The 26,319-nt window shown below is 46.2% G+C and overlaps 1 protein-coding gene across 2 annotated transcripts in view; it reads right to left on the bottom strand.

Moving 5' to 3' along the window:
* The window catches only part of LOC142257766 (uncharacterized), a 99,014-nt gene that overhangs the window by 9,553 nt on the left and 63,142 nt on the right, over positions 1-26,319 (bottom strand). For both annotated transcript variants that reach the window (XM_075329943.1, XM_075329942.1), the window contains exons 6-10: positions 20,251-20,361; positions 18,669-18,782; positions 2,690-2,728; positions 1,819-1,932; positions 312-395 (exon numbers count right to left, since the gene is read on the bottom strand). In XM_075329943.1, the coding sequence (XP_075186058.1) occupies positions 316-395; positions 1,819-1,932; positions 2,690-2,728; positions 18,669-18,782; positions 20,251-20,361 (458 nt within the window). In that variant the 3' untranslated portion in view covers positions 312-315. The remainder of the gene's footprint in view (positions 1-311; positions 396-1,818; positions 1,933-2,689; positions 2,729-18,668; positions 18,783-20,250; positions 20,362-26,319) is intronic.

The following is a 26,319-nucleotide window of genomic DNA, read 5'->3' on the forward strand; positions in this document are numbered from 1 at the left end:
CGTAGAGATAATGTTTGCTACGGCAGCGATCACCACATATTGGCCATACAACGGGGGCGGGTGCTATCGCGCTCGACATCACCAGCAAATGCTAGCGTTGTTGCAGCGTGTAAAGTGGCCCCTAAGCACTATAGCAAATTCCCACCAGAGACATCATTTTTTTTTCATCAGTTTTAGCTGAATTTCTCTCATGGACCTTAATCTCCATCAGAAATATTCATATAGTGATTGTTTATAATGCTATATTTTATTCTAAGTACTGGTTTGACTTTCAGAGGGTTTATGTGTCATTACTTCCCCAACTAATTTACCTGTTTATTGAACAAGTGAATGTCCTTCATCGTTCTCATGGTCATCCTTCATCTCATCTTTTCGCACTCGGTCATCCAAATCACCTGGAAAAAAAATAGTAGATTTGTACAGCAAATTTTTTAGAAACATTTCTAGAGACATTGATGTCATTGGACATAGTACACAAGCTATGTGCAAGAAGGGCTACCTATGAGGCTGTTGGCCACTTGACAGGTTTCATGAAAGCTTAGTAGGCTTTGCACACCTGTCCTATTAATTAAAAAGGATTACATATATGGTGTCTGCTACTGTATTTTTCGGATTATAAGACACAATTTTCCTCCCAAAACTTTGGTAGGAAAATGAGGGGTGCGATTTTAAAATCCGAATGCAGCTTACTGGGGGGTTGTGCAGAGGTCTGCTGGTCTGTGCGACGCTGTTCTGTGCATCGGGCAGCATCACTTTTCTGTGTGGGGCTGCTCTGTGCACAGCTGTTCCGTTCTTCTCAGTGCTCGCCTGCTCCGTTGTGTTTGCCTGGTCCGTTGTGTTCGGCGCTCGCCTGCTCCATTGTGCTCAGCGCTCGTCTGCTCCGTTGTGCTCGCCGCCTCCGTTGTACTCGGCGCTCGTCTACTCCATTCTGCTCGGCGCTCACCTGCTCCGTTCTGCTCGGCGCTCGCCTGCTCCATTCTGCTCGGCAGGCGGCTGCTCTGTGCAGCGTGCGGTCATTCTGAAAATATCAGTGGTCAGGGATTCAAATAATGGTGCCTAAGGGCAATGCATGTGCCTATGGAGCTCTCCGCTCCATCTCAGCTCTCTCCATTAATTGAAGCGCTCACCGCCGACATCTTTAGAATGGCTGGTGACTCACCGGCCCCGCACAGAGCAGAGCAGCGTCACCGACCTCGCACCGAGCAGCACCCGCAGTCAGTGAGTATCTGGGCCCCCCTCTATACTACTCGCAGTATTTCAGTACTCCAGTACCGCCCCTGCCTCCTGTGACCCCCGCTCCGCTGCTGCCCCCTCTCCCTGGTAAGACACCACCAGATTTTAAAACGGACCCGATATTTATTTTTTTTTACCTTTTTTTTTTTTTTTTTTTTTTCCCATCCAAGTTTGGGGTGTGTCTTATAATCGGGTGCATCTTATGAAACTAAAAATATGGTACTTAGCGAGTGGCCCAATGTAAAGTGAAAGGCGCCTATAAATTATCTAAGAAATATAGTTTTCTGCAGCATTTTGTCTTCTTGCAGACAGGGTAATAGGGGAAGGATTGTAAATATGGTAAAGCCTACTGAACTCATAGGAATCCTGAGCAAAGCCAATCTCTCAGAATTCCTCTAAAGAGTCAATACTGTGTTCTATAACTTCTACCAGTATAATGCTTTATTCCCACAATGTCACCAGAGGACCTTAAAATCGTCCAGAAATGGCTAGAATATTTTTTGGGAAGACTTGATCTATTGGACTGATCTCTGTTGGATTCCCCATGACTACGGCCTCATCTTCTGCCTGGTTGTGTTTTCTTACTTGTTTCTTGCAACTGAACTTTTCTATATTCAGTGTTATTCCAATGTTGATACTCCTTGTCATGTTTCCTCACTTCTTTTTCATACACGGGTGTTGTCCACACCTTAAGGTTTCCTGTGAATAGAGAAAATTGTGATAATTTACAATTTCTAATATTTAAAGAGAAGTTTCACTGGAATTTTTTATTTAAACTTGATACATCCTCCAGTTGCCGCTGTTCTCCTGAATTTGGAACAGTTTTTCTTTTTCTTCTCTGCTTTATGGTTTCAAAGTTATGTCCCCCTGTAAGGACAATGCAAAAAATTCCCTACAATTAGCTTTTATGGTACATGCCCAACTATGTGGGCGTGGCTGGATTTTGATTGGCCAGAATCAGAGGAGAAAAAGGTAATGTCCACAGAGAAGTTCTGTTGTACACAACTCATTGGCTTTAGGGTAAATTGACATTATTGTTAAATGGGAGCATAATTTTGGAATAGAGAGGCACAGAAGAAAAAAAAGAACTGTTCCAGAATTAGTGGAGCAGATCAAATTCAAAGAAGCAGTCTATTTAAATTAAAAAAAGTCAAATGAAAATCTGTGATTCTAGTCACTACTTACGGGTAAAAAAAATGTTTAAAAGAACAGAGAGTCCTCAGTGGTTGATACCTTTTAATGGCTAACTGAAAAGATGTAAATAATTGCAAGCTTTCGAGACTACTCAGGTCTCTTCATCAGGCATGGTATAACACAAAATCTGAAGAGTCACATATTTATACACAACAGGACTTAGAATAGTGCAGTAACCACTGAGGACTCTCTGTTCTTTTAAACATTTTTTTTTATCTCTACTGGCTAACACGGTACAAAGATATATTTTACTTGTACTTACGGGTAGTATAGATGGAAGAGTAGTCAGGAAAGCTGGGTTCTGGTAACAGGAGGACACATATGAGCACGAGGAGTAAACCGAGGCGTAGTCAGGTCACAATCCGAAGGTCAGATATCCAGGAGAACACGTAAGAAGTTCAGGGAGAAAACAGAGACATTGTCAGGTAACAGTCAAAGGTAAAAAAAAAAACAGAAGGTCACAAGAGGAACAGGGAGCGAGCAGAGAGGAGTCAGATAACAGTCAGGAGTCAAAACACAAAGATCAGAACACTAGCAAAGACACAAGCCAACAGCAGAACCGCAGAACCAGAGAATACAACTGGCAAGGTTCTGGGCGAGCATGCTCCATAAAGAAGCCTGAGCAGTTACCAGGAAGGTGGGACACCTGAGTAATTAGCACCAACATGGAATCCTGTGCTGTCAAACAGCTGCTAGCTCGGTAACTCAGGAAAGTGCAGCAGAGCACTTTCAAAGGCAAGTTGCTCTGCACAGAGGAATCGTGTCACTGGCAGGTCTGTAATCCAGGAAAATGCAGAAGAACATTTTCTAGTTTTAAAGATGTTCTGCACAGAGGAATTGTGACAAAATTCCCTTTAAGCCATATTTTTATATTTGAAGTGGATTATTTTGTGATCCAGCAGGGGAAAATCCTGTTGCTGCCAGTTGTCGTCTTTTTTATTTTGTGCATTTTATGTGTATATGGTAAAGTCTACTTGACACATACAGGGGGATTCTGCGCAAAACCTTTTAGTAAAAAGTCTATATACTAGTGTTAACCAAATCTCTAAATATGAGATTTGCTCAAGTCAAAGTGGAAATTCAATTTGCACCTATGATGACCTCATACATTTTTCCTACTACCACCACCAGTCCTCCAAATGGCTTTTTTTATCTTGTTTCCAGTTGGGTCTTCATTTCACTAAGCCCCTTTATAATACGTAGTTTATGATGCTGATCCCTGCCGTGCGTTGCACCAGACGTGATGGCATCTAACCAGGTAAATGGAAGACCCAACATGAAGAATTACAAAAGAAGATTTAAGAGTCGATTATTGAATTTTCAGCCAGACAGGTAGATGTATAAGATTGATTTTCAACCCTTCCTATAAAGCCACAGTTCTACTAGATTTGCCCAAACTGAATGGCAATAAGAAACAGATTTGGGTGCACCACATACAGTTAGGTCCAGAAATATTTGGACAGTGGCACAATTTTCGCGAGTTGGGCTCTGCATGCCACCACATTGGATTTGAAATGAAATCTCTACAACAGAATTCAAGTGCAGATTGTAACGTTTAATTTGAAGGTTTGAACAAAAATATCTGATAGAAATTGTAGGAATTGTACACATTTCTTTACAAACACTCCACATTTTAGGAGGTCAAAAGTAATTGGACAAATAAACCAAACCCAAACAAAATATTTTTATTTTCAATAATTTGTTGCAAATCCTTTGGAGGCAATCACTGCCTTAAGTCTGGAACCCATGGACATCACCAAACGCTGGGTTTCCTCCTTCTTAATGCTTTGCCAGGCCTTTACAGCCGCAGCCTTCAGGTCTTGCTTGTTTGTGGGTCTTTCCGTCTTAAGTCTGGATTTGAGCAAGTGAAATGCATGCTCAATTGGGTTAAGATCTGGTGATTGACTTGGCCATTGCAGAATGTTCCACTTTTTTGCACTCATGAACTCCTGGGTAGCTTTGGCTGTATGCTTAGGGTCATTGTCCATCTGTACTATGAAGTGCCGTCCGATCAACTTTGCGGCATTTGGCTGAATCTGGGCTGAAAGTATATCCCGGTACACTTCAGAATTCATCCGGCTACTCTTGTCTGCTGTTATGTCATCAACAAACACAAGTGACCCAGTGCCATTGAAAGCCATGCATGCCCATGCCATCACGTTGCCTCCACCATGTTTTACAGAGGATGTGGTGTGCCTTGGATCATGTGCTGTTCCCTTTCTTCTCCAAACTTTTTTCTTCCCATCATTCTGGTACAGGTTGATCTTTGTCTCATCTGTCCATAGAATACTTTTCCAGAACTGAGCTGGCTTCATGAGGTGTTTTTCAGCAAATTTAACTCTGGCCTGTCTATTTTTGGAATTGATGAATGGTTTGCATCTAGATGTGAACCCTTTGTATTTAATTTCATGGAGTCTTCTCTTTACTGTTGACTTAGAGACAGATACACCTACTTCACTGACAGTGTTCTGGACTTCAGTTGATGTTGTGAATGGGTTCTTCTTCACCAAAGAAAGTATGCGGCGATCATCCACCACTGTTGTCATCCGTGGACGCCCAGGCCTTTTTGAGTTCCCAAGCTCACCAGTCAATTCCTTTTTTCTCAGAATGTACCCGACTGTTGATTTTGCTACTCCAAGCATGTCTGCTATCTCTCTGATGGATTTTTTCTTTTTTTCAGCCTCAGGATGTTCTGCTTCACCTCAATTGAGAGTTCCTTAGACCGCATGTTGTCTGGTCACAGCAACAGCTTCCAAATGCAAAACCACACACCTGTAATCAACCCCAGACCTTTTAACTACTTCATTGATTACAGGTTAACGAGGGAGACGCCTTCAGAGTTAATTGCAGCCCTTAGAGTCCCTTGTCCAATTACTTTTGGTCCCTTGAAAAAGAGGAGGCTATGCATTACAGAGCTATGATTCCTAAACCCTTTCTCCGATTTGGATGTGAAAACTCTCATATTGCAGCTGGGAGTGTGCACTTTCAGCCCATATTATATATATATAATTGTATTTCTGAACATGTTTTTGTAAACAGCTAAAATAACAAAACTTGTGTCACTGTCCAAATATTTCTGGACCTAACTGTAGATACTCTCATCTCTAGAGACAACTTCTTTTAAAGTTGATGTATTATAATTGAGAGTTTTATTACCGAAATATTTTCAAAATTTCGCATACACGCATCTCCTTAATATTTCAATATGAGTGTTTAGTGCTCACTTTTTCTGAAACAGAGCTCTAAATCCCTTGCATAGACCATCACTCTTTGAATATCTGGGAAGCTTCCAAAAAAGGGAAAGCTCTCTCTGACCCCCAAAAATCAGCAATTCTCCTGGAGCCCCTCTGAAACTAAAACATTTCAGAATTTGTAATTCTGAAGGGAAGCAAAGAGTGGGGAAGTCAAAGAATGGTTAGGAATGAGCATGGAGACCATGTCCTCTAAAGGGGACATGACTGTGTTCTATAACGTCTACAAGTACAATGTGTTTTTTTCCTATGGACATCAAACTCCTTCAGAAACATCCAGAAAATTAGTTCAGAAAACTTCATGTATTGGTTTGAATTGGTGGATTCCCCATGACTGCCCCATCATCTACCAGGTAAAAAGTCCAAAAACAGAGAATTTGTCAGGTAATTCCATAAAATCTTCAATTTATTATAAAGTCATAAAATCCATATTAATGGTCAAGGGAGGTAGTCCCAGTTAACGCGTTTCGACTTGTTGTGGTCTTAGTAACGCGTTAACTGGGACTACCACCCTTGACCATTAATATGGATTTTATGACTTTATAATAAATTGAAGATTTTATGGAATTGCCGGACAAATTCTCTTCTTTTGGACTTGTTATTGCCCATTGGTGGCTGATGGGCAGTCTGGTCTCCACATTCAAGGATTCTAAGAGCAGGATCCTGAACAAGTCAGTGGTGAGTAGAGTTGAGCGCGGTTCGTGGTTCGTGGTTCTCCAGTTCGCGGCTCGAGTGATTTTGGGGGCTGTTCTAGATCGAACTAGAACTCGAGCTTTTTGCAAAAGCTCGATAGTTCTAGAAACGTTCGAGAACGGTTCTAGCAGCCAAAAAACAGCTAAATCCTAGCTTGGTTTCTGCTGTAATAGTGTAAGTCACTCTGTGAATCAAACTATTATCACATTTCAGTGTATAGTGTGCGTGAACAGCGCCTTCAGATCACTGCTGTTTCTATAATGGCGATCGCCATTTTTTTTTTTTTTTTTCTTGTCTTCCTTCCCTAAGCGCGCGCGTCTTGTGGGGCGGGCCAGCATGTCAGCCAATCACAGACACACACACACCTAAGTGGACTTTGAGCCAGAGAAGCAACGGCATGTGTGATAGGATCTGCATGTCACATGTCCCTGCATTATAAAAACGGACATTTTCCTCCAGGACACCATTATCTGCCTTCCGCGTCTTTGGTGTCAGACATCAGTGTCGCAGCTCCGTCCTCCTGAGTCCTATAGCCGATACAGCTGTATGCGCTGCATACACAGCGTTAGACAGCTTAGGGAGAGCACATTCTAGCAGTCCTTTTAAGGGCTCAAAGCGGCAGGGTCAGAGAGCCATAAGTGACAGGTCCTGCAAACAGCAACAGCGTCTGTGTAGCCCAGGTCAGGGATTTCCTCCCTGCATTTCACCATTAGGAGGGAATAGAAAGGCAGGCTTCCATTCCTCTACCCAGAGCACCACAATCCTGCCACTGTACCCTCTTGTCCTCTGCACACTCCAACTCATTCTAAGTAAGCCATTATACTAGCAAACACTCAGTGTACCTAGTGGCATCCTAAACGTGGCTATTGGACTTTGCTATAGTCCCACTAGTGCAAAGACATTAGCAGAGCACATCTGCCTGCATTGCACACTCCAAGTTTTTTAAACTAAGCAATTTTACTAGCAAACACTCAGTGTACCTAGTGGCATCCTATACGTGGCTATTGGACTTTGCTATAGTCCCACTAGTGCCAAGACATTTGCAGAGCGCATCTGCCTGCGTTGCACACTCCAACTAATTATAACGAAGCCATTATACTAGCAAACACTCAGTGTACCTAGTGGCATCCTATACGTGGCTATTGGACTTTGCTATAGTCCCACTAGTGCAAAGACATTAGCAGAGCACGTCTGCCTGCATTGCACACTACAACTTTTTTAAACTAAGCAATTTTACTAGCAAACACTCAGTGTACCTAGTGGCATCCTAAACGTGGCTATTGGACTTTGCTATAGTCCCACTAGTGCAAAGACATTAGCAGAGCACATCTGCCTGCATTGCACACTCCAAGTTTTTTAAACTAAGCAATTTTACTAGCAAACACTCAGTGTACCTAGTGGCATCCTATACGTGGCTATTGGACTTTGCTATAGTCCCACTAGTGCAAAGACATTTGCAGAGCACGTCTGCCTGCATTGCACACTACAACTTTTTTAAACTAAGCAATTTTACTAGCAAACACTCAGTGTACCTAGTGGCATCCTATACGTGGCTATTGGACTTTGCTATAGTCCCACTAGTGCCAAGACATTTGCAGAGCGCATCTGCCTGCGTTGCACACTCCAACTAATTATAACGAAGCCATTATACTAGCAAACACTCAGTGTACCTAGTGGCATCCTATACGTGGCTATTGGACTTTTGTCAATTCACAGTATTGGAACGTTATTTGCATGACATCTGCCTGCATTGCACACTCTAACTTTTTTAAACTCAGCCATTATACTAGCAAACACTCACTGTACCTAGTTGTATCCTAAACGTGGCTATTGTACTTTTGTCAATTCACAGTATTGGAACGTTATTTGCAGCACGTCTGCCTGCCTTGCACACTCAAACTTTTTTAAACTCAGCCATTATACTAGCAAACACTCACTGTACCTAGTTGTATCCTAAACGTGGCTATTGTACTTTTGTCAATTCACAGTATTGGAACGTTATTTGCAGGACGTCTGCCTGCATTGCACACTCAAACTTTTTTAAACTCAGCCATTATACTAGCAAACACTCACTGTACCTAGTTGTATCCTAAACGTGGCTATTGTACTTTTGTCAATTCACAGTATTGGAACGTTATTTGCAGCACGTCTGCCTGCCTTGCACACTCAAACTTTTTTAAACTCAGCCATTATACTAGCAAACACTCACTGTACCTAGTTGTATCCTAAACGTGGCTATTGTACTTTTGTCTATTCACACTACTGCAAATCTATGTGCAGCACCTCTGCATGACAACCTCGTGCTCTGTTTTTAATAAGCTATAATGATAGCACAAAATACTGCCATTTTGTGGCATCATAGAACTGGCTGTTGTATTCCATTAGTGCCCCACTGGTGACAAGCTATTTCTAGCACCTCTACATCACACCCTCATGCACATTTTGCTACGCTAATGTTATAGCAAACTCATGGAATTCATTGCTGCATTTCATAATTCGGAGGGATAGAAAGTCAGGCTTCCTTTAGCTTTTCCTTCTGTTCATAGACAGCATCTCCAAGACAAATTTCCCCTCCACGTCTAAGTGTGGAGAGGCAGCTAGTGCGCATGCGTGTGCCGATGTACCCCAGCTGCAGCATAATTACAGTGTTTCGCCTAGTGAGTATGCTCAGCCTGACTGTGCCATTCCTGACGCTAAGTTTTCATTTCGGGATACAGCGCATGCTCCCACACTAAGTGTGAAAAGCCTCTTTGCACAGGTGCTTGCATTCCGTGCCGGGTATAAGTCCTGTTTTGGGCATAGACACCATGCTAAAGCTGATAGTCTTTTTTCAGAGACTGTATTTCATGCTACTGAGCATGCTCAGGCACTTCCTGCATCAGAGACTAGGTCCGGTAATGAACTCTTTGGCCCTGGCCCTGATGTGGGGGTCCCATATAGACCACAGGGCATCAGGTGTCCTCCCAAATGGCTTGCAGAGGCCCACACCTATGACTTGTCACCGCATTATTGATGCTCAGACGATGACTGGTGAGGTGTTTGGGTCATGGCAGCCATGAGGTCATCATTGAAGTTGCGTTTCCAAATAGGACGCTAGTTATGCCACTCATGACGTGTCACTCTACTTTTGTCTCCAGGAGGTGCATTGTGGTTCACCCTGGTTTGGGGCGGACCCAGGTTATAAAAGGGGCTGGAGCCAACAAGGAGGTGCGCAGTCTTCTATTATGCTCCGAAAGAGCACACCTCCATGTGTTGAACCCATTGCGGCTTTAGGCCAGAGGTAGGCAGGGATCGGGTGGTGGATGCAGGCCACCACCACAGTTGGTAACGCAGAACGGTTAAGACCAGCTCCTGTCCTAACAGTCCTGCTTGTGCAGCCCAGTGGCATTAACAGGCCTGCTGCTGCTGATGCGCCTGCTGTCCACAGGTGTGGCCTCTACGCACACGGTCAGCGTACTCAATGGCCCCTGTGTTGTTAACAGGGAGTTCCAGGGCTGGGTGGGCATGTGGACCCTGTGACGCTAACAGGGCTCACAGTCTCCAGATCCGAATGGCGTCTAACTCGGTTCAGGCTACTATTAGTTTCATAGCCACACAGCTCTGTATCCTCCACCAAACCTTCAAGTTGCCAACCTCTCCTTTTCCAACTGGGAGCACGGTGGACACTGACTGCTGATGGGGATATATACCTTTCTCTTTCTTTTCTTATTAATTTTCGTTATATAGCGGTCACAGATTATATACCACTTTATCCAAATCTGCCAGTCCCACTGTAACAGATGTTGTTTCTTCAGCAAATGTTACAGTTGCTTAACCACCAAATCCACGGACCAAAACTTTTTTCCCCTTTCCAACACACCTGTTCCCCTTTCCAACAGCATCTGTCCTTTTTCAACTCATTTTGGGATATGACCAAAAGTGCAACTGTGCAGGGACACCGTACTCAACGCCATCTCAGCACAGCAGCCATCCCTCGGTCCCTCCGATGTGGACAAGTAAAAGACCATTTCCTCCTATCCATGACAAAGCGTTGAGATTCACTCTGTGCAGCACTGGTGTTTAGTGGACAAGTAGATCTAAGATTGCGTACCACATTCTGCAGATACTCCTGTATACGTGCGTCTATTTCTATGGCAGGAATTAGTTCGCCAAATTTTGTCTTGTACCGGGGATCTAACAGTGTGGCAACCCAGTATTCAGGATTAGTTCAAATTCATACAATCCGAGGGTCATGTAGGTAGTGCAGCAAGAAGGCGCTCATGTGTCTTGTGCATCCAGGAGGACCAAGTCCTTGGTGTGTTGGTGGCAGAGAGGTGAGAATCGTGCATCCTTCCTCTGCCCTCTCCCCCCAACCTCGCACAACCGAAATGTGAGCAAGCTCTCACTCATCTGCTGAGTCTTCCATGCCCATCGCCAGTTCGTCCTCCATTTCTTCATGGGCTCCTGCACTTTCATCAACACTTTTTGCTGATACTATGCGCCCTTGTTAATCCCTCTCCCTCACCATGACTGCCGCATAGGTGCCGCTGACCATCTGGACCTCGTAGATCTTGTTATCCCTTCCGCATATGACTCCTCCTGTACTTCCTCCCCTTCCTCTTGTCCCAACACCTGACTCCGAATAATAATTACAGTGTGCTCCATCATGTAGATGACCAGAATTGTCACGCTGAGAATGACATTGCCAGTGCTAAACATCTTCGTCGACATTTCAAAACTGTGTAGCAGGGTGCATAGGTCCTTGATCTGACACCACTCCAGCAGCGTGATCTGCACCACCTCTGGATCAAGTTATCCCAGGCTATATGTCTTACCGTATTTCAGCAGGGCTCTGCGGTGCTGCCACACACGCTGCAACATATGCAGATTCCAATTCCTGCGTGTCGAAACATCGCATTTACGGCGTTTAACTGCCAGACCCTAAGACTTCCGGAGTGATGAAAGTTGTTGAGCTGCTGTGTGCGCACGATGGAAGTGAGCACATAGCGAGCGTGCCCACTGCACAAGGCCATGTAGGCCGTGATGGTGTTTTAAAAATTGCTGGCGAATTCGGTTCAACACGTGAGCCCTAAAAGGCACGTGTGTCACATTGCCCTGAGGATGGCCCGCAGCCAGGTTTGCATCATTGCCGCACACGGCTGTTAAGTCACCAACGGAGTCCGCTCCGTCAATTTGTACTCCGGTCGCCAGGTGACAACGTGTTCCTTTCATGAATAGTGCTGATGATGGGAGAGTAGTCGATGCCAGCGGCGCAGGTGGACGCAGGTTATGCTCACCCACTGGGCTGCATTACCTTGACAGATGCAGAATCTCTGGCTGAATGTAGCTGGTGGGTATCTCACAGATGAAATACCATCATTCAGCTACAACCAATGGGAAGACACCACACCCTTTTTTATGCCCATCCTGTCTGCAGACCACTGCCAGACATAGCTATGAACCTCTGGTTAATTTTACCCCCAGTTCAGTTTTATGATTTTGTGTGCTTGTTACCTGACTACTTTTCCTGCTTGCTGTTTATGTACCTTGTTGGCCGATACGCATTTCACCTCTGCTTGTTTTCTGATTCTTTCCTGGCCGTCCCATTCTGTTCCTGTTCCTCAATTAATGTTTTGACCCTGCCTGACTACTATTCTCTGTAATAGCGGTGTGACTCACATTTCCCATACATTTCAAAGTAAAACTTTGACCGCCTGATGGCATTGAGCTCTGCTGCCAGCATAGTAAGGAGGTGTGTGGTAGTCCTTGTGCGCAGTTGCAAGGAAGGGTGGCCTGACCACACAGGGTTTGCGCCAAGGTAGAGGACCCACACGAGGTTGAAGAGGCAGAAGCAGTGTATTAACTTCTACATACAGAACAAGGATTGAAACAACTCGTGGGGACGGCAAGACTTGTACAGCAGACCCTTCTCCATCTCTCACCATAGTTTGCCAGTGCCCAGTCAGTGACATGTAATGACCCTGTCTATGCTTACTGGTCCAAGTATCTGTGTTGAAATGCACCCTGTCGCACACAGATTTTCTCAAGGAAGTGGTGATGTTGTGTGCGACATGCTGGTGTAGCGCGGGCATGCTTTTCTTGGAGAAGCAGTGGTGATTGGGCATCTGGTACTGGGGCACAGCGACAGACATAAGGTCTGTAAAATCCTGTGTGTCCACTACGCGTAAAGGCAGCATTTCGGTAGCCAACAGCTTACAGAGGGATAGAGTCAACCACTTAGCTTTGTCATGGGTCGCAGTAAGTGGCCTTTTATTTGACCACATCTGAGGGACAGAGATCTGGCTGCTGTCTGTAGACGGTGTTGAGTAGGGTGTCCCTGGAAAAATGCAGGTTTGTGAGAAAAGTGCAGGCGGAGACATGATGTTGCCTTCATCTTGCCTTCAGATCTGTTCATCTTGTATCATTTTTAAAAAACACAGCAAGCAAGGGTTACTCCAAGCGGAGTCTACCTTTTTTCCCCAAATTGGGCACACAGACACCCCATCAGTGGCAGGACTTGTGCCCTAGTTGCAAACAGGATGTTTTGATTCGCATCAAGCACATTCCAAATCCACAAGCATTTACTCTCCCCAGGATGACACAGGGGTAGTAAATTCCTTCTGGATCCATGACTTGTTCATTTTGATGAACGTCAGTCTGTCCACATTGTCACTGGACAGACGCGTGCGCTTATCTGTCAGCACACACCCAGCAGCACTGAAGACACGTTCAGAGACAACGCTGGCAGCTGGACACGACAAAATCTTCAAGGCGTAACTGGAGAGCTCTTGACATTTTTCTAGATTTGAAGCACAAAAGGAGCAAGGCTCCATTTGCAAAGTCATTGCATCGATGTTCATTTGGAGATACTCCTGTATCATCCTCTCCATCCGTTGACTATGTGACACACTTGATGTCTCTGGTGGCCTTGCAAAGGAGGGTCTAAAAAAATTATGAAAAGATTCCATAAAATTGCTGTTACCAGCACCAGATACGGTCCTACTGGTACGGGTAGACTGTTGAAGATGACGAGGCCGTCCCATGTTTGTCAAGTTACAACTGGGAGAATCACTCCCTTCACCTGCACGGTTGTTTGGTGGAAAAGCCGAGCTAAGATCGAGTAACAGCTTCTGCTGATACTCCTGCATACGTGCGTCCCTTTCTATGGGTGGAATTATGTCACAAAATTTGGACTTGTCCCGGGGATCTAATAGTGTGGCAAGCCAGTAGTCATCATCACTTCTAATTTTGACAATACGAGGGTCATGTTGGAGGTAGTGCAACAAGAAGGCACTCATGTGTCTTGCGCAGCCATGCGGACCAAGTCCACGCTGTGTTTGTGGCATAGAGGTGCTAACCGTTCTTTCTTCCTCTGTCATCTCCCCCCAACCTCTTTCAACTTAAATTTGACCAAGGTCCCCCTCATCAGCTGAGTCTTCCATGTCCATGGACAGTTCGTCCTCCATATCTTCATGTCCTCCTGCACCTTCCTCAACATCTCGCCTGCTACCATGCGCCCTTGTTGATCCCTGTCCCCCATGGTCCCATGCCTGCCGCGTTGGTGATGATGAACGTCTGGACCTTGGTGATGTTGTTGTGTCTTGCGCATATGAATCCTCCTGTAGTTCCTCCCCTTCCTGTTGTCCCACCCCCTGACTCCGAATAGTGTTTAGCGTGTGCTCCAGCATGTAAATGACTGTAATCGTCATGCTGATAATGGCATTGTCAGCGCTAAACATATTCGTCGCCATGTCGAAACTGTGCAGAAGGGTGCATAGGTCCGTGATCTGAGATCACTCCATCAGGGTGATCTGCCCCACCTCTGCATCTCGTTGGCCCAGGCTATACGTCATGACGTATTGCACCAGGGCTCTGCGGTGCTGCCACAGTCGCTGTAACATGTGGAGAGTTGAATTCCAGCGTGTCGCCACATCGCATTTCAGGCGATGAACCGGCAGGCCGAAAGACTTCTGGAGCGATGCAAGTCGCTCAGCTGCGGCGCTTGAACGGCGGAAGTGAGCACTGCAGACAGTTTCCGTGCCCTGGTCAGAAGGCCATCTAGGCCGGGATAGTGTGTTAAAAATTGCTGGACAACAAGGTTCAACACGTGAGCCATACAAGGCACGTGTGTCACCTTGCCCAGGCGAAGGGCCGCACCCAGGTTTGCAGCATTGTCGCACACGGCCTTACCAGGCTGCAGGTTGAGTGGAGACAACCATTTATTAAACTCGGACCGCAGAGCTGACCACAACTCCTCAGCTGTGTGACTCTTATTCCCAAGACATGTCAAGCTAAAGACCGCCTGATGCCGTTGCGCTCTGCTGCCAGCATAGTAATGAGGGGTGCGTGATTCCTTCTGCGCAGTGAGAACGCTGGTGGCCTGACCAGGCAGGCTTGGGGCGGAGGTGGAGGACCCAGATGAGGTGGAGGATGCAGAAGCAGTGGCGGAACTTGGACAGACAGAGGATTGACACACAAGTCGTGGGGACGGCAAGACTTGTGCAGCAGACCCTTCACCATCTATCACCATAGTTACCCAGTGCCCAGTCAGCGACATGTAACGTCCCTGTCCATGCTTACTGGTCCAAGTATCGGTGCTGAAATTCACCCGTTCACACACAGAGTTTCTCAAGGAAGCGGTGATATTGTGTGCGACATGCTGGTGTAGCGCGGGCACACCTTTCTTAGAGAAGTAGTGGCGACTAGGCATCTGGTACTGGGGCACAGCGACAGATATAAGGTCTCTAAAATCCTGTGTGTCCACTAGGCGGAAAGGCAGCATTTCTGTAGCCAACAGCTTACAGAGGGATAGAGTCAACCTCTTCGCTTTGTCATGGGTCGAAGGAAGTGGCCTTTTATTTGACCACATCTGAGGGACAGAGATCTGGCTGCTGTGTGTAGACGGTGTTGAGTAGGGTGTCCCTGGAAAAATGCAGCTTTGGGAGGAAAGTGCAGGCGGAGACATGATGTTGCCTTCATCCAAAGTTGGTGCTATCGATGTCTGAGAGAGCTGAACACACTCACTTGTTTCCCCTTCCAAACCAACTGACGACCTACCAAGCAAACTGCCTGTTGCGGTTACAGTGGTGGAAGTTGTGGGTGGAAAAACAGGTGTGACAGCTGTCCCCACAGTCCTAGAAGATGACGAGCGCGCGGATGCCCTGGAAGGGGCAGGCGGTGGATGGTTGGCTCCACTAGGCCGCATTGCAGCACGGTGAGCTTCCCACCAGGCCATATGATATTTATTCATGTGACGATTCATGGAAGAAGTTGTCAAACTGCTGAGGTTTTGACCTCTACTAAGATAACCATGGCAAATGTTACAGATCACATAATTTGGCCGATCTTTTTTTATGTCAAAAAAGGACCAGGCTAGGCAAGGCTTAGAGGCCATGCGACCTGTTGATCCACCCCGAATAATGCTCAGAGGCAGAGTGGTGGCTGAGGATGCAGTTGTAGACGTGCTACCAGTGCTCCGACTGTGTCCAGGAAGGCGCCAGGTTACTTCGACGTCGGTTGCATCCTCCTCCACCGCCTCTATTGACCTCCTCGAGTGTCTGACTGTGGGTTGACAGTAGGTGGGATCTAGAACTTCATCATCAATTGTTGTGTTTGCACTCCCCTCCCCCTCAGACCGAGTTTCTTCTTGCCCTGACCGAATATTTAAGTTGTCATCCCAATCGGGTATCTGCGTCTCATCTTCATCAGTATGTTCCTCATTGCCTATAACCACAGTTGTTGGAAAGGCAGCATTTTGGTAGCCAACAGTTTGCATTTTATGAAAGTCAACCTCCAAGCCATGTCATGCCCTTCTAAAAGCATGTATAACACAGCGAGGGGACTCCAACCACAGTCTCCCTCGTTGCCACTCACTGGGCCACACACACCCCACTTGACTGGCATCGGTTGAGCCCCCTTTTGAAAAAGAAAAAGATGCTTTGCATGAAGCACTCTCAAAAATACGCGTGCCTTTCCCGTCCCCTGGCTGACCCCGGGGAAGAAAAGTCCTCTGAGAGCCATGACTTGTTCATCTTGGTTCTTTTAGAAACACAGCGAGGGGACTCCAACCACAGTCTCCCTCGTTGCCACTCACTGGGCCACACACACCCCACTTGACTGGCATCGGTTGAGCCCCCTTTTGAAAAAGAAAAAGATGCTTTGCATGAAGCACTCTCAAAAATACGCGTGCCTTTCCCGTCCCCTGGCTGACCCCGGGGAAGAAAAGTCCTCTGAGAGCCATGACTTGTTCATCTTGGTTCTTTTAGAAACACAGCGAGGGGACTCCAACCACAGTCTCCCTCGTTGCCACTCACTGGGCCACACACACCCCACTTGACTGGCATCGGTTGAGCCCCCTTTTGAAAAAGAAAAAGATGCTTTGCATGAAGCACTCTCAAAAATACGCGTGCCTTTCCCGTCCCCTGGCTGACCCCGGGGAAGAAAAGTCCTCTGAGAGCCATGACTTGTTCATCTTGGTTCTTTTAGAAACACAGCGAGGGGACTCCAACCACAGTCTCCCTCGTTGCCACTCACTGGGCCACACACACCCCACTTGACTGGCATCGGTTGAGCCCCCTTTTGAAAAAGAAAAAGATGCTTTGCATGAAGCACTCTCAAAAATACGCGTGCCTTTCCCGTCCCCTGGCTGACCCCGGGGAAGAAAAGTCCTCTGAGAGCCATGACTTGTTCATCTTGGTTCTTTTAGAAACACAGCGAGGGGACTCCAACCACAGTCTCCCTCGTTGCCACTCACTGGGCCACACACACCCCACTTGACTGGCATCGGTTGAGCCCCCTTTTGAAAAAGAAAAAGATGCTTTGCATGAAGCACTCTCAAAAATACGCGTGCCTTTCCCGTCCCCTGGCTGACCCCGGGGAAGAAAAGTCCTCTGAGAGCCATGACTTGTTCATCTTGGTTCTTTTAGAAACACAGCGAGGGGACTCCAACCACAGTCTCCCTCGTTGCCACTCACTGGGCCACACACACCCCACTTGACTGGCATCGGTTGAGCCCCCTTTTGAAAAAGAAAAAGATGCTTTGCATGAAGCACTCTCAAAAATACGCGTGCCTTTCCCGTCCCCTGGCTGACCCCGGGGAAGAAAAGTCCTCTGAGAGCCATGACTTGTTCATCTTGGTTCTTTTAGAAACACAGCGAGGGGACTCCAACCACAGTCTCCCTCGTTGCCACTCACTGGGCCACACACACCCCACTTGACTGGCATCGGTTGAGCCCCCTTTTGAAAAAGAAAAAGATGCTTTGCATGAAGCACTCTCAAAAATACGCGTGCCTTTCCCGTCCCCTGGCTGACCCCGGGGAAGAAAAGTCCTCTGAGAGCCATGACTTGTTCATCTTGGTTCTTTTAGAAACACAGCGAGGGGACTCCAACCACAGTCTCCCTCATTGCCACTCACTGGGCCACACACACCCCACTTGACTGGCATCGGTTGAGCCCCCTTTTGAAAAAGAAAAAGATGCTTTGCATGAAGCACTCTCAAAAATACGCGTGCCTTTCCCGTCCCCTGGCTGACCCCGGGGAAGAAAAGTCCTCTGAGAGCCATGACTTGTTCATCTTGGTTCTTTTAGAAACACAGCGAGGGGACTCCAACCACAGTCTCCCTCGTTGCCACTCACTGGGCCACACACACCCCACTTGACTGGCATCGGTTGAGCCCCCTTTTGAAAAAGAAAAAGATGCTTTGCATGAAGCACTCTCAAAAATACGCGTGCCTTTCCCGTCCCCTGGCTGACCCCGGGGAAGAAAAGTCCTCTGAGAGCCATGTCCACATTGTCAGTGGACAGACACGTGTGCTTATCTGCCAGCAGACCCACAGCAGCACTGAAGACAGGTTCCGAGAGAACGCTGGCTGCAGGACACGACAAGATCCCCAAGACGTACGTGGCGAGCTCAGGCAATTTATCCAGATTGGAAGCCAAGAATGAGCAGGGCTCAAGTTGCACAATAATGGTATGTTTCCTTGCATATACTCATATATCTGTGTGTCCTCCTCTTTTTCCTTGTCCATCTCTTTTGTTTTCGCATGAGTATATGTCCTTGTCACTTTCCCATGTGTTGTGAGTTGTTTGTGACCTTTTGGACACCTTTGAGGGTGTTTTCTAGGTGTTTTTCTGTGTTTGTGATTGCCTGCCATTGTTTCCTATGCAGTTCGAGTTCGGTTCGTCGAACGTTCGACGAACCGAACTCAAACGGGAGGTCCGTTCGGCGAACCAACCTCGAGCCGAACCGCGACCGGTTCGCTCATCTCTAGTGGTGAGTGTCTATCTGGAACTTTGCATCTACCGGGTAATGATGTCTTACTTGTCCTTTGCAAAAGATTTTCTCTTTCTTCGCTTTTGTTCCAATGTTCATCCTCCTTGTTGTGTTTCTTTACTTCATTCTCATACACGACTTGTGCCCACACCTTGTGGTTTCCTGTGAATCTCAGCAAATTGCCATAATTAATGATTTTTAACATTTAATGGGAATGTTTTACTGGATTTTATAATATAAACAGCACAGCTCATCCAAATACCAGTGCTCTACAGAATCTGAAACAGTTTTTCTTTTTCTTCTGTTCCTCTCCTTTCCAAAGTTATGCCCTCTGGTAATAATTAAGCCATTTTTGCCTTTTAACTAACTGGGCGTATACCAGAGCACTCCTCTGTGGGTGTGGCCATGTTGTGATTGGCCAGCATCAAAGGAGAAAAAGAAAATGCCTTTTGGTCCACGCCTATTTAGTTCAAGGGTAAATTTGCATCATTATTACATGGGGGCATAATTTTGGAACAGAAGGCCACAGAATAAAAATAAAAACTGTCCCAGATTTAGAAGCTCAGTGACAATTCAACGAGGCACTCAGTTTAAATGATAAAAATCCAATGAAAGTCCCCTTTAAGAGGCATTTTTGTATTTAAAGTAAAAATCATTGTTAAAAAATATACTCTTAAATATATTTTCCTTCAAATACGTAAAGGCGCATGAATGAAAAGACCTCAAAAATGTAAAAAATAAATGTATTTTATCTATTTAAAAATGGTTGCCAGGGTTCAGTTACAGAAAGGAAAAAAATAATATACTTTGATAGCTTATGTAAAAAGAGTTCATTTAGTCCATACTGAACAATGGGAAGTCTTTACCCATCTCTCTTTGGCTCCTGAACGGCAATGCAGGGGATGTCATCTCAGCATGTCATATCTTGCAGCACTGGAGTCTTCTCACAGCAGGCAGTGTGGAGAGCGAACAGTAGCCCCCTCCATCGTGCATTATATACCAGCTGTTCAAACCATATAGGGCATTCTAGTGTAACACAGTTGAATATAGTTCCATATTACGTAACCTTCTGGAAACTTCGGAAAGCTTCGGGAAGGATTTAAATATATCCCTTCATGCTCAGCACTCAAGTATATTCAATATGGGCATATTTACCCTTATAAACTTTATTAATAACCTATGCCCTCCAACATAAACAGAACTATGAACGTATATGTCTTACTATGAAATATTTGATAACTAGATGTATTAATTTTAATCATTTTACAATCATATATGGTACATATTTTTAGAGGCTCCATCTTACCCCAGGTTAAAGTCAATAGTCTCATGCCTCCAAAACTTTTTTTTTTTCTCTTTACTTGGCACTTACCCTACAAACTAAGACATTTTTTATGTTTTGAAAAACTTTTTTGATTCTTTAATTGCTTATCTGATTGCTTATCCTTTAAACTCAATACTTCTTGAACACGGCCATTGCATCATTTAAGTGCTGCTATCTCTTTGTCTCCTTATTTCACCCATGGACATTACACTGCTATGTTTTTCATAAAAATATCCTATACTTTCTACTCATCTTTGCATTGCTTCCAATAATTATTGTCACATCTGACTCCAAATGTTGTCTTACCTATTTCCTGAACAGGACGAGTTAAATTATCTTCATTCTGCTGTTCATCTCTGTTTTCATTTTCCTTTTTCTCATTTTCATTCTCCTCTGCTTCTCCTTTATCCTGGTCATCTGGGAACAATGATAAAATCATCAAAAATTGAAATTATAGAATAGTAGAGTTGGAAGGGACCTCAAGGGTCATCGGCTCCAAACCCCTGTGAATGCAGGCTTTCCTAAATCATCCCAGCTATATGTTTATCCAGTTTCCGCTTGAAGATTTCCATTGATGGAGAGCTCACCACCTCCCGGGGTCGCCTGTTCCACTCCCTGACTGCCCTCACTGTCAGAAAGTTTTTCCTAATGTCTAAACTGAATCTCCTTCCTTTAAGTTTCACCCCATTGCTTCTTGTACTTCCTTGTGCTAATGAGGAATAGGGTAGTTCCCTCTGCACTGTGACTACCTTTTAGATATTTGTAGACCGCTATTAAGTCTCCTCTCAGCCTTCTCTTTTTCAAACTAAACATCCCTAGTTCTTTTAGCCGTTCTTTATATGACTTGGTTTGCAGACCTTCTACCATCTTGGTGGCTCTTCTTTGGACTTGCTCCAATATATCGATGTATTTCTTGAATTAGGGCGCCCAGAACTGTACACTGTATTCCAGGTGGGGTCTGACCAGGGCAGATTATAGCGGATCAGCTGTAGTTTGTAGAGCCATCTGATACAAGTGTCCACACCTCCTGTAGCGCCACCACATGGAATGTGACACATTACACAGTGATAATTTTGTCACTGAGCTGTTGGTGTAATGCATGGATGTGTTGGCTCCTCTAGGATGAAAAATTATTTATTTAACCCCTCTGTATGAATGTCTTCAGAAAGTCAGAAAGATATTACCTTTCTATTAAAGTGAGGCTTAGTTTAAAAATGTGCCATCCAAATATGGTTACAAATTATCATATCGACCTACTGAACCCCTGTTGCTCCAACATTTTACTGCTGGTGTTTCTCCCTGATCTCGTCACTTCCTTTTCTGGCAGGAAGGGGTCTCAGGTGACTAAATAAGTGGCCACTGATTGCATTGGTCACAACCTGTTCAAGCTGGAAGAATCAGTCTCTAATATCTTTTTTTTTTGTTGAATGGAATGTGAGCACTGCAACCAATCAGTGGCTGCTGATTGCCTATAGTAGTCAGCTGGGGTCTAAGCTGACCAAATACTTCACTCCTGCCCACCTTTCTCTTCTGTTTTACTTGAGCTGCTAATACTTCATTATCCTGTTACTTGTGTCTCTCACTGATCTCATGACTTTTTTTTTAACAGGCAACTGGGTCCTCAGGTGACTTAGCAAGCCAATCAGTGGCCACTGAGCTTGTCATGGCTTTTTTGAACTGGAAGAATGTCCAAGGGGTCTTGGGCTCTGTATGAGGTAATTCAAACTGCAGTCTATCCTAGTCACTTGTCTGGAAGGGTTATAGTCTAAAAAAAAACACAGATCCCGAGTCCAAAATGGCCGCGGTTGGAGACAGACGCACATGAGGGAGCTCCAAACCATCTGCCAACATCCTCCTCCCCCGCTACAAATAATCAGGCCGGGACCCCTCATCTGAGCCAGGGAGACCAGGCGGAAAGAAAGCGACCCTGAATTGGTTGGCTACACTGGGGCTGGGACCCCAGGGAGGTACTTCGGGACTGAGGCCAGGAAGCAAGCAGTAGGCCGCAGGGCCCGAGCAGCGAGATCCCCGGTGGCGAGGAGCACCCGTGCTGAGGTGACCCGGACAACGATAAGGGGCCCAGGCAGAGCTGACGGGGACTCCACAGAGCCGCCCCCCCCCAGACTCGGCCTCACAATTCAGCGAGCCCGGCGACCAGGGAGAAGAGGAGAGAGACCGCCGCCATCTTGGAGACCTGGCCCCCTCCCCCTGATTCTGAAAGCCGGAGGCAAGCGCGGCAAACCCACAGCCGCAGGACGCAAGGTAGACGGCCGATAGGAAGTGGAGGGGACGCCGTCACCTACCCGGTCACCAGCCAGACAGAGCCGGAGCAGAGGAGGTGCGTGACGCGTCGGGCCTACAGGCGGCCGCCGGGAGATCCGGAGATACCGCCGGAAACCTCGCGACAGCTGCAGACGGCGCTCAGGGAGACCCTGCCGGGACTGGAGAGGAGCCCGGGCGGTGAGTGAAAACTTCCGGACGCCCTCCGGTCGCCCTCCCACACCCCCGCGTCCTCCCAGTGAGACCCAGGAGAACCCAGGGCATATCCCGCCGCGATCCCCATCCACCGGGACGGTGTCCTCCTCCCCCCCCCCCCCTCCTCCCACAGCTGAACAATACGCGTCAATATAGGAGTCGGGGTGCTGCCAGGCCCACATACGCTGAGAGGCCGCACTCAGGTCAGACAGAAGAGCCTGAGGAAGCTCCAAGTATAGAGGCCCCCCCGTACAGCCTAGGGCTGAGTCCACGTCATCTCAGAGGACACCCCACTCCTCTCTCCACTATCTGGGGCCCAGCCAAGGATGAGACTATTACAATTAGGGTCGCAAGAAGGGTAATTTGCCAATACTCCAAGACCCTGAGCCAAATATCTCCCTGGATACTGGGGCTGCAGACGGGAACACACAGAGGAGTGAGCACAGAGAGCACTCACGCAGACCTACACTCCATTTAAAGGCACAGTCCATCTGACCCCCCCCTCCCACAGGGGCATGTAAAAAGGTGAACTCCACACTGCTCAGAAGGAGCAGAGGGACCAGACCCCCACTATACTCATTATAACATAATATCATAAGAACTGACTTCGACATGGTCAAATTTGGCAATAAAATGGCCAGTGCTTTGCCTAAACCAGCGGTGACCACGACTCAGGCAGACGTCGATAAGTTCCTCAAAAAACATCTCTTGCCAGCAGAGGCGGGGGCTGATAGTTTTCAAAACTCATCTACTACTGCCACACAAGAAATGGAAGATGACGCTAGTGATGCAGAGGACATGGATTCCAACAAGAGCCTGCCAATCTCCAGGTCCTTTATCAGAAGGATTCTCAACAAAGCCTTAGAACCGGTAGTGAAAGAACTTTCTGACATCAAACAGGATATCGGCCAGATAGGCCACAGAGTGGAAACACTAGAAGCTTCCCAGGCCACTATCACCACAACCTCCAATGCCATCATCTCTTGTCTTCACCAACAAGAAGACAGTGTCAATCAAATACATGCAATCTTGGAGGATCATGAAAATAGAGAGAGGCGGAACAATCTTAGAATAAAAGGCCTCCCAGAATCGGTAGCAAACGAAGCCCTGGTCCCGGCTCTCCAAAGCACCTTCTCCGACCTGATAGGCGCTGATCCTGCACCACCGATAGAGCTGGTCAGAGCCCACAGATCATTGAGACCCAGACCCAGGCAGGGGGAACCACCAAGAGATGTCATATGCCGCTTTATGGACTACCGTATTAAGGAGCTCATTCTTAAAAAAGCAAGGGAAGCTGGCACCATAAGGTATGAAGACTCCGAAATCCGGATTTTTCAAGACCTTGCAGCCACCACTCTGACCAAAAGGCGAATACTAAAGCCCCTTACAGAAGAGTTACGCCAACGCCAATTCCCATATCGCTGGCTGTACCCATTTGGCATTGCGATAACAGCAAAAGGGAAACACTACCAAGGCAAAACATCAGCTGAAATTAGGCGAATCTGTGAAGACCTGGGGATTACTATGGAGAAATATCCTGAATTGGAAATCCACAGTTCGACATCTACGCTACAGCAACTCCCAGAGCCGTCACCTTGGCACAGCATCGTTCCGAAGACCCAAAGGCCCAGGCGCAATGTGGCACAGAAGCTCCAGGCGAACTTGGAAAGCGGGCCCCATGGGAGGGCCTAGGCTCAGGCCTACTATTGTCCGACATTGCGTATATATGCTAAAAACATGAAGTCACTTTAGGGGTTTTGCACTTTCTGCTCCTTCTCGAGGCATACCCATTCCTATTCCGATGTTGAAAATGTTGTTATTGTTGAATTTAACACCCTGTTCCCTATCTGATTCTTTCTCTACCCTCCATCCCGTCTGCTCTTTCCTTTCCCAGCATGGTCGTGGGTCTGGTCCATTCATCTTACCGGGAAAAGAGACATCCACACGCAGTTGCCACTATGCCGACACATCATAAGGTATTTAATGTGATTAGTCTTAATGCGCACGGGCTGAACTCCCCCATACCAAGGGCACAGACTCTATCTAACCTTCATAAGAAACACATTGACATTATCTTCTTACAAGAAACACACTTCTGCAAAGGCAAAATTCCAAGCTTTGAAAAAGCACACTACAGCACGTGGTTTCATGCCCCCTCCCCAAATAAACGCACTAAAGGAGTATCGATAGCACTCGCCAAAGACATACCCTTTTTACCCCAACATGAAGTCATTGACCCTGATGGCCGGTTCATATTTGTTAAAGGCCTACTGGCGGGCTCAATGGTAACATTGGGCAATATCTATGCTCCAAATGTCAAACAGGTTCGATGGCTACTTTCCACACTCAAAAAATTCAGGTCTTTTTTGGAAGGCACTCCAATTCTCTGTGGAGACTTTAATGTAGCCCTGGAGCCAAAATTAGACTCAACCTCAAAAAAGAGCCACATATCACTCAGGGACCTATCCCGGATCAAAACTTCTCTCCTCTCTCTCTCCCTGATAGATATCTGGCGATTACAGCATCCGACAACCAAAGATTTCACCTTCTTCTCTCATCCCCATAAATCTTACCACAGGCTGGATTACATTTTTTTACCTAGGTTTCTATTATCCAATGTCACTGACACATCAATCCAATCCACGCCACACTCTGACCACGCATTTGTCACGGCAAGCTTCACATTGCAGAGGCCATATCTGATCCACCGCACATGGAGGTTAAATGAATCAGTCCTCTCCTCAGAAGACAATAGGAAACGCATTTCTGATCGTCTCCGTAATTACTTTGCGGAGAATAAGACACAAGACATCAGTGCACCAATTCTATGGGAAGCACATAAAGCGGTCATACGGGGAGAACTGATTTCCATTTCCTCACACCTTAATAAACAAAGGAAACTAATTTTGCAAAGCCTATATGAAGAAATTTATACTTTGGAAACCCAACACAAAAAATCTCTGTCCCAACAGACTTTAGAACTATTGACTGCCAAACGGGTGGCACTAAGAGACATACTCAATAAACAGTCAGCCAAATTACATTTGAGCTGGAAAAACCGCATATTTTTACATGGGGACAAAGCCTCCAAGCTTATGATGTCATTAATAAAAACAAGGCAGGCGCGTACGTTTATACATACACTTAAAACACCGCAGGGCCACCGCACCCAGGACTATTCCCAAATCTCAAACGAATTTCTACAATTTTATAAGACCCTATACCAATCTCGACCAGAAGAGTCAGCTACAGAAAAAGACAAGAGAAAATGCGACATACACGACTATCTAGCTAAATTAAATCTCCCGACACTCTCCAAGACACAACAAGAATCCCTGACAAAACAGTTTTCTCGTGCTGAGGTTCAGTCCATTCTGTCCAAATGCCCCATGGGAAGAGCACCAGGCCCAGATGGCCTACCAACCATTTATTACAAAAAATTTTTTGATATCTTGGGAGATCACCTCCTAGCAGCATGCAATGCTTTACTTCTCGGCGATCCTATTCCCAAACAAGCCCTGGAAGCCCACATATCATTAATACATAAGGAAGGGAAAGATCCGGAATGTTGTGGAAGTTACAGACCCATTTCACTTCTGAATGTGGATCTAAAAATTTACGCCAGCTTAATCGCTAACCGGGTTGCGGAAATCCTTCCTGACCTCATATCTCCGGAGCAATCCGGATTTGTACGGGGAAGAGAAGGGAAAGATAATGCGCTACGATTATTACACTTAATGCAATATGCTAGGGCCCAGAACTTGCCCCTTGTGCTCTTGGGAACGGATGCCGAGAAGGCATTCGATAGAGTGGACTGGACCTTCTTGCGGGGCACGTTGGAAGCTTTTCATTTTCCTTCGACTGTCATACAGGCAATATTACAGATGTACACATCTCCCA

Source organism: Anomaloglossus baeobatrachus, chromosome 12 (assembly GCF_048569485.1).
Source record: "Anomaloglossus baeobatrachus isolate aAnoBae1 chromosome 12, aAnoBae1.hap1, whole genome shotgun sequence".
In the NCBI taxonomy this organism is placed as follows: domain Eukaryota; kingdom Metazoa; phylum Chordata; class Amphibia; order Anura; family Aromobatidae; genus Anomaloglossus; species Anomaloglossus baeobatrachus.